This window comes from Crocuta crocuta, unplaced genomic scaffold (assembly GCF_008692635.1).
Source record: "Crocuta crocuta isolate KB4526 unplaced genomic scaffold, BGI_CrCroc_1.0 scaffold367, whole genome shotgun sequence".
Classification (NCBI taxonomy): domain Eukaryota; kingdom Metazoa; phylum Chordata; class Mammalia; order Carnivora; family Hyaenidae; genus Crocuta; species Crocuta crocuta.
The window spans coordinates 5,737,269-5,746,096 of NW_027527936.1; the positions used below are offsets into that span (position 1 = coordinate 5,737,269).

General features: G+C 52.3%; 1 protein-coding gene across 3 annotated transcripts in view; it reads left to right on the forward strand.

Moving 5' to 3' along the window:
• MAST2 (microtubule associated serine/threonine kinase 2) overlaps positions 1-4,651 on the forward strand; it is a 178,182-nt gene extending 173,531 nt beyond the window's left edge. For all 3 annotated transcript variants that reach the window (XM_077752130.1, XM_077752132.1, XM_077752131.1), the window contains 7 exons: positions 95-378; positions 488-685; positions 1,319-1,542; positions 1,761-1,883; positions 2,310-2,446; positions 2,568-2,761; positions 3,070-4,651. In XM_077752130.1, the coding sequence (XP_077608256.1) occupies positions 95-378; positions 488-685; positions 1,319-1,542; positions 1,761-1,883; positions 2,310-2,446; positions 2,568-2,761; positions 3,070-4,595 (2,686 nt within the window). In that variant the 3' untranslated portion in view covers positions 4,596-4,651. The remainder of the gene's footprint in view (positions 1-94; positions 379-487; positions 686-1,318; positions 1,543-1,760; positions 1,884-2,309; positions 2,447-2,567; positions 2,762-3,069) is intronic.
• Positions 4,652-8,828: the final 4,177 nt, after the last annotated feature.

The window sequence follows — 8,828 nt, forward strand, 5'->3', positions numbered from 1 at the left end:
TCTATGACTTACAGCTCTCGTGAGCCCCTCAGGGAGCCTGAGCTGGAGGAGGGAGACTGCCTGCCTGTCTCACCCTGGGCCTTGTGTCTCACAGATTGCGGAAGCGGCTGTCAGTGTCTGAGTCTTCCCACACCGAGAGCGACTCAAGCCCTCCACTGACAGTGCGACGCCGCTGCTCAGGCCTCCTGGATGCTCCTCGCTTCCCTGAGGGCCCTGAGGAGGCTAGCAGCACCCCCAGGAGGCAGCAGCTGGAGGGTACATGGCTTCTGACACCCCCTTCTGGAGAAGGGGTATCTGGGCCTGTCCCTGAACGGCCAGTGGAGCGGCGGCTGAAGCTAGACGAGGAGCCCACTGGCCAGAGCTGCAGCTCCAGTCCAGGTGTGGCCCGGCAAGTGACCAGAAGGCCTGGGATGGAGGGCGCTGCAGGCAGGCAAGTGGGGGGACGCTCCGCTGCATTGCAGGTTTTAGTGCTCACTTGCGCCCACAGCTCTGGAGACTCGAGGAGGCCGCGGGACCCCACAGCTGACCGAGGGAGCCACAGCCAAGGCCATCAGTGACCTGGCGGTACGCAGGGCCCGCCACCGGCTGCTCTCCGGGGACTCTGCAGAAAAGCGCACCACTCGCCCCATCAACAAAGTGATCAAGTCCGCCTCAGCCACAACCCTGTCCCTTCTCATTCCTGCAGGTAAGGCCCCCAGGGAACTAGGATAAAACTCACAGGAAGGGCCCTGGAGTCTCTGGGCCTGGGGCAGTGGTCTGCACACAGCAGGTATGTCTGTATGTCTTGTGTTAAGGAGCAGGTGTCTGAGAGACTGTGTGTCACTGCTGCCTCCTTGTTAGGAGATTAGAGGTCTCTGAAGGTGTGCATGGGTGTCAGGTTGTGTGTGCATATGCCACAAGGCGAGATGGCACCGTGTAACGAGTGCAGGCTCTGAGGCAGAGAGCTTACATTCAAATCCTGGCTCCTGACCTTGACAAAGTTGCTTAACCTCTCTGAGTTTCAAGTTCCTCATCAAAAAAGGTAGACCTTACTAGTGGTAGCTCATAGGGTAAGTGCAACATTTGAATACATACAGGGGGCCCGAGGGATACAAGTACGTATTCAGTGAGTGTTAGCTTCCATCACCTCCCGGGGAGGGTCTGGGCACGTGAGGCGGGCTTTGCTGCTCCGAGTCTGTGATGAAGGCATCCCTGGGCTTAGTGTCTGCCTGTGACTACAGCTGTGTCGGATCAGCAACCTAGTCTAGATGGGGCTGGGCTGGGAGCATGGCCAGGCCAGGGTCCTCTGACCTGCTCAGTCCTGTCTTTCTTTCTCCAGAACACACCTGCTCTCCATTGGCCAGCCCCATGTCCCCACATTCCCAGTCATCCAACCCATCATCCAGGGACTCTTCTCCAAGCAGGGACTTTTTGCCAGCTCTCAGCAGCTCGAGGCCCCCCATTGTTATCCACCGAGCTGGCAAGAAGTATGGCTTCACCCTACGGGCCATTCGTGTCTACATGGGTGACTCAGACGTCTACACTGTGCACCACATGGTGTGGGTATGTCTGGCCATCCAGACCTGTTGTCTCCCAGTTTCGTCACTCCTCTGCCTTCCCCCTACCAGGGCCTGCCTGTCTGTCCCAGTTTCTGTCCCTGCTCAAACTATCCTCCGGGTACAAAGTGTGGGGGGTGGGGGGGGCGGGTAGGGAACAGCAGAACTAGGCCCCACGCTTCACACTCAGGCTCCAGGCTGAGGACTGTTATCTCTCTGGGGCAGCACGTGGAGGATGGAGGTCCAGCCAGTGAGGCGGGGCTTCGTCAGGGTGACCTCATCACTCATGTCAACGGGGAGCCTGTGCATGGGTTAGTGCACACGGAAGTAGTGGAGCTGATTCTAAAGGTTAGTGCTGGGTATGTGCCTGCTGTGGTCCCCCAACGACCCCGCATTATGAGTCTGTGACTTAACGTGGGGAATTGGGAGAGTTGGGTATGTACACCCATGGCACTGAGGACAGACGCACCCATAGCAGTGGGCTTTTGCTGGAAAGTAACGTCCTCACTGACCAAGGCCTAGGGATCCTTCTGAGCCATGGAAAGAACTGAAGAATAAGACAGATAAGCCTTTTCTCCACCTTCCCAACCCCAGACCATCCAGTCTCCAGTTGGAGCCATTTCCTAATCTGTGAAGTTGGGAAAACAGGCCTGTGGTTCCCACGTATCAATGCAGGAGCAAAAGCTACAGCCATGGGGTAGCCATGCCTGAGGGTAAGGGTGGGATTAAAAATGTGTTCCCTGCCTTAGCCTGGGTTCACACTCTGTTCCCCAGAGTGGAAACAAGGTTTCTATTTCAACAACGCCCTTGGAGAACACATCTATTAAAGTGGGGCCAGCTCGGAAGGGCAGCTACAAGGCCAAGATGGCCCGAAGGAGTAAGCGGAGCCGAGGCAAAGATGGGCAAGAAAGGTGAGCTGGACTGAGTGAGCCTCCTAGGTGCTCGTGTGTGCTGGGAACCCTGGCCATTGGGCCAGGTAGATGCTATGCCCTGTGCACCAACTCACACGGCCCTTGGCTCTTATCTCTGCAGCAAGAAAAAGAGCTCCTTGTTCCGGAAGATCACCAAGCAGGCATCGCTGCTGCACACCAGCCGTAGCCTTTCTTCCCTTAACCGCTCCTTATCATCAGGGGAGAGTGGGCCAGGCTCTCCTACACACAGCCACAGCCTTTCCCCCCGATCTCCCACTCAGGGCTACCGGGTGACCCCTGATGCTCTGCATTCAGGTAGGAAGTGCTCCCTGCACATCGCAGAGATGGCCCCTGGGAGGTAGGAAAGAGCCTATAGGCCCTCTGTGCTTCTCTGTGGGCCCACTCTGGAACTGCTTCACCCTACCCCCTGCGAGACCCAGCAGTGCTGGGGAGGAGGTGACAGGGTTGGAGGGTGACTTTATTTCTGTAGCCTGGGCTCTGGTCCACTGATTAGGGTCACCTTGATGATCCCGGGACATTCCAGGGCTAGCCCTGCCTTGCCCCTCATCACTTCTGTCAGCTAACATTGTTCTGCCTTTGTGTGTCTGTTTGTGTGCGCGAAGTGGGAGGAAATTCATCACAGAGCAGCTCCCCCAGCTCCAGCGTGCCCAGTTCTCCAGCCGGCTCTGGACACACGCGACCCAGCTCCCTACACGGCCTGGCACCCAAGCTCCAGCGCCAGTACCGCTCTCCGCGGCGCAAGTCGGCCGGCAGCATCCCTCTGTCACCGCTGGCCCACACCCCTTCCCCACCGCCAGCAGCTTCACCCCAGCGCTCCCCATCGCCCCTGTCTGGCCATGGAGCCCAGGCCTTCCCCACCAAGCTTCACTTGTCACCTCCTCTGGCCAGGCAGCTCTCACGGCCCAAGAGTGCAGAGCCACCCCGCTCACCACTACTTAAGAGGGTACAGTCAGCTGAGAAACTGGCAGCTGCGCTTGCTGCTTCTGAGAAGAAACTAGCCACTTCTCGGAAGCAGAGCCTTGACCTGCCCCACCCCGAGCTGAAGAAGGAACTGCCACCCAGGGAAGTCAGCCCTCTAGAGGTGGTTGGGACCCGGAGTGTGCTGTCTGGAAAGGGGGCGCTGCCAGGAAAGGGGGTGTTGCAGCCTTCTCCCTCATGGGCCCTAGGCACTCTCCGGCAGGACCGGGCTGAACGGCGAGAGTCACTGCAGAAGCAGGAAGCCATCCGTGAGGTTGACTCCTCAGAGGATGACGCCGAGGAGGGGCCGGAGAACAACCAAGGTGTACAGGAACCAAACTTGGCACCAAGCCCAGAAGTGAGCCGGGACCCACCCCTCAGAGGAGCAGGAGAGGGTGAGGAAGAGAATGGCTTCTTGTCCAGGGATCCCAAGAGCCAAGGCCCATCAGTCCCAGGCCTGTTGACAGAGACCACACTGAAGGATCCCAGAATGGAAGGCCCTAGTGTCCCTCAGAGGAGGCTTGGGATCCCACAAGCCTTTGAGGAGGCTGCCAGCTCCTCATCACACACCCCCAGCCTAAGTAAGGCTGAACCCACAGACCCTATCCCTCCTGAAGGCTGCTGGAAGGCCCAGCACTTCCACACCCAGGCACTAACAGCACTTTGTCCCAGCTCTTCAGGACTTCTCCCAACCAGTCACTCTGCTGTCCCCTCAACCTCTGGAGAGCCAGGCCCATGGGCCTGGAAATTTCTTATTGAGAGTCCAGACAGGGCATCCCCAAGCAGAAAGGCAATGATGGAAGGTGGGATGGCCAGCTCCCAGGATTTGGAAACCATTACTCCAGCCCACCCTGAGAACCTGTCTCCCAGAGAGGAGGGGAAGTCATGGCCACCTGGTGCCCCTGGGCCGGTCCATCCACCTTGTGAGTTTCCCCGCCAAAGCTGGTTGTGGGAGCCTGAATGTGCACAAATAGAGAAAGAGGAGCCAGCCCTGGGCATCACCAAAGTGCCTGATGCCTCAGGTGATAGGAGGCAGGACATTCCACGCAGAAGCTGCCCCCTCACCCAGGAGCCTGGGCCCAGCCCACTCCAGAGGGGCCGAGACCCAGTGGGCCCTCAAAAGCATCAGGACTTGGGATTGGTGCCTGATGAGCTTTTAAAGCAAACATAGCAGTTGTTTGCCATTTCTTGCACTCAGACCTGTGTAATACACGCTCTTGGAAACCATCTTTGTCTTTTGTTTCTTTCTTTCAGTCAACACAAATGTAACTCAAGGTCTTTGTTGCTGCTGAGAATAGAGTGGTGAATAACACACTTTTCCCCTGTCAGGGGAGGGTTGCCTAAGCTCAACGTAGCTTCCCAGAGATGACGATGTCTGAGCTCCAACCTGAAGGACAGATGATAGGTAGTTACTGGGTTAGAAGAGTGGGTGGATTAGTCTGAGTATCCAAACAAAGAGTACAGCACTTAACCATATACTTGGTATATTCAAGGAACTGAAAACAAAGTGAAAACGGGTCTAGTGAGTTTGGCAAGGGCCATATTTAATGATCTTCCAAGAGCTTAGACTTTCTGTAAGTGATGGGGAGTTACAGAAGACCATGTAGCAACTAATACTCTGGCTTTATAGAGGAGGGAACTCTGGTTTTCAGAGAGTAACACAGCTTGGGCAGAATTACAGTTAGAACCTAGGTCTCCCCTGACTCAATAACCCGTATTTATCTCCAAACTTGGAGGGCTTCATGGCCAGAAAATGAGAAAAAGTGGTAGGAGGAAGTTAAACTTGATATATTTGAGGTACCTGAGGGACATCCAGAAGGTAACTAGATGCATGGGCCTGGAACTCAGTAGGGAAATCTGGATGGAAGATAGAAATTTGAGAGCCATTAATGTAGCAATAGTGATACATTGGGGAACACTAGTGTTTAAGGCAAAGAAGACTTAGGAACAGCACCAAGAAGAGAGTCCTAAAATCCAAGAGGGGGAAGAGTTTTGAAATGGAGGGAGAAGTGACTTGTTAAAATACTGAAAGCTCATTTGAGTGAAAATACAGATGTCTTAATGCCTTAATGTCTGTAGCCAGTAAGTCCTTCCTGGGCTTTTGTCAGTTGGGCCTTAGCAATGGAGGTGGACATTACCAAGGTGGGCAGACCCCTGTGAGTAGGACTGCACTGGCGAGTGGGTGAGCGGTTGGTGTGGGAGGGGAGAGGACATCTATGGGTCCATTGTGTTGGAGGAGTCAAGAGATGGCATCACAGGAGCAGGAAGTAGGGCTGTGGTAGAGTACCTCCATGGTGATGCAGGACTTTTCAAACTGTGACCTTGCACTAATTGTCCCATAATCCAATGCCTAGGTTTGAAGGAGAGGCGTCCAGAGGACTGGAGACAGGAAAATGCCTCAGGGCCACTGGCTGGGTGCCTCCTGCACCCTTCAGCTCTTTGTCACCTTGCATGGACAAGGCTGTGGCCGCCAGAGGGCGTACCCTGCCCACAGTGCCAGATTCTACAAGTAGATGTCTGGCCCCTCAGCCTTCAGTCCCTTCTTGAACTCACTTCCTCTTTCCTTCAGTCATTCATTGGCAGCAGACCCTCAGCCAGCCTGTACTGGACACTGGGAACACAGGTAACTGGTTGCCTAGGGGAGCCTCCCATGTAGATCAGGATCTGGTTAGAAGCACTATACCATAGGTGAAGGAGGTAGGGGCAAGCACATCTTGCAACAGTTTGTGGGGGAGAGGAGCTGCCTCTCTTACGGGGTTGGAAGTGGGGGGTGATGGAGGAAGGAGTTGGCACAGAGATGGTAAGCATCCTGTAATGCACAGGGCAGCTGCCTCAAGTGCCATTGGTGTTCCCTTTGAGAAATACCACCAGATTAGCCTGAGGGGAGGGGTTTCTGAAAGATAACTGTAAGGAAGTGTTATAATCCCATTTATGTTTTAGAATATCACTGGCTTCAGTATAGAAGGGAGGCTCTAGTGGAATAAGCAGACCAGAGAGAAAATGATGTAGTGATCCATTATGGCGGTCTGAACTAGAACAACCTTGATGATGGAAAGTGTAGTAGCTGGACACAGATTTGACAACTATCAGCAAATAGTTGGTAAAGGCATAGGAACAGATGGGTGGTTGTATAAAGAATATTTGCAGAAGGAAGAAAACCCAAGTCTGAAGGGAGGGAGTCAGGGAAGAATAACTGAAGTGGGGGATGAGATCCTGAACATGGGAGAAACCAGGCCATTTTAAGAATTCTGTGGTTTATCCTTAGAGCAATTGAAAATTAATGGTTTTATACAGGTTCAGATTTGTATTTTGAAGAGCTAACTCTGAAATATTAAAAAAAAAAAAAAAAAGGCGGGGTGGGGAACGGTGCCTGGATGGCTCAGTGGGTTAAGCATTGGACTTCAGCTCAGGTCATGATCTTACCATTTTGTGGGTTTGAGCTCTGTGTTGGGCTCTATGCTGACGGCTCGGAGCCTGGAGCCTGCTTCAGATTCTCCCTCTCTCTCTGCCCCCACCCCTCTCTCAAAAATAAACATTAAAAAAAACTTTTTTAAAAGAAAAGCTAATTCTGGTTGTTAAGAGAATGAACCTGAGGAGGGCAAGAATGGAAGAAAGGGAGAACCTTTCCAGTGTTAAGGTTAGAGTGAAGCAATGAAGTGAAGCAGTAGTGAATCAATGAAGTTGGGGAGAAGTGAGGTCTTTGACATTTAGGAAGTAAAATTGATATGGGTTGGTGATGTTTTTGTGTAGACATCAGAGAGAGGAAGGCCTTATGGATGATGGCTGCATTTCTGGCTTATGTAATCATATGTGAATTATATATTTCCACCCTGAAATATGAAATAATAGAAGAGAACCTGGGCTAGGTGGTGACCCTGCATGTAGTATGCCATGAGGTACCTCCCAATAGAGGACTGAGCAGGAGAAACAAAGACATAATTGGCCTAAAGATGGTAGATGAAATCATGGATGTGGATAAAATTGCCAGGGAAAAAGCCATCAGTGAGAGGGCAGCCAGAGGAATCCGAAGAATTAAAAGGAACAGAGATGTAGGAGGAAAACCAGATGTTGAGTCATCATGGAGTCTACGGGAGAGTTTTTCATGGCAAGTAGTCAACTGATGGTTATTGAAGACCTCAAGGAAAGCAGTTTCAGCTGGTGGTGGAACCTGTGTGGAAATAGTGGAGGAAAGGAAATAGATTTACACAGTTTTTATTAAGAGGTTTGGCTCTCAATGGGGGCAAAGAGATAAAGGAATATTGGATTCAGTAGAGGTCAGGAAGTGGACTGAGACATACCCAACCATGTCTCAATGTCAACAGATGACCTGGTTGAGAGAACAACAGTGAAAGAATTGATACCTGATCATGGGGGAATTCCTGAGGAGGAAGGAGAAAACAGGATACAAAAATATATGTGGAAAGGTTGGCTTTTAGTTGGAGGAGGGCCACCTTTTGTAATTTAACAGGTGAGAGGCAGAGGAGTCATGTGGACATGGGACAGTTTTAGGTTTGGTGGTAGGAAAGTAAGGGAATTCATAGCCAAGCATAGGTTTCTGCACTGCCTGTGGGACACTCAAGGCCCCAGCGGAGGTATCCAGCCAGCACGTGGAATTCAGAAGTCAGGACTAGACTGGAGACAGTAATTTGAGTGTCCCATGCAGAGAGTGGGAACAAATCTTGGGATCTGGGAAGATCCTCCCTAGCATATGGGGGGAAAGGACAAGGCAAGAGCATTTAGGACAGTGGACTACCCCCTACCCAATCGGATTTGTAATTCACTACACACCTGGGTGGGGCCTGAGAGACTGCATGAAAACTGCAATGTCCTGTACAAAGAGGTGGTCACATTTTGTTAATTATGTTCCTAACCTAGAGAAATATTAACAAAGTGATGTGGCAGGACGGTGACAAGAGCCTTGGGCAACAAACATTTACCCCCAGAACAGACTATGGAAACACTTATTTCTGGGCAGAAAGGTGTGATGAGAAACCGTAAGCTGGGCTTTCTAGCAGTTAGGAACGGGGCAAGAAGGAAACAGCTCTCGGATTTAACTTTCTCAGGGTTAGTGTCTGAGTCTCCCTGTGTCCTGTGCTGGATGGGGGAGACGCTGGCATCATGCCTGGTAGAGGTGACTTCCTCTTGTTCAGGGAAGGAAGAGTATCTCCGGTGGCACTCCAGTTCAGCCCCAGGACCAATCTTTTGGGGCTCATGACAGAGAAGGTTTGGGAGTTTCAGGGCTTTCAACACCTCTGCTTGCCTCCCTCACCCAGCCCACCCCTCCATAGCATGAGGACAAAAAAGGTACTTTATTGCAATGTCTTTATTGCATTACTGGAGCAAGTTGGCCAGACTGTCCCCTCTTGGGGAAGATAAAAAAACAAAAGACCGAAAAGTACCTCCC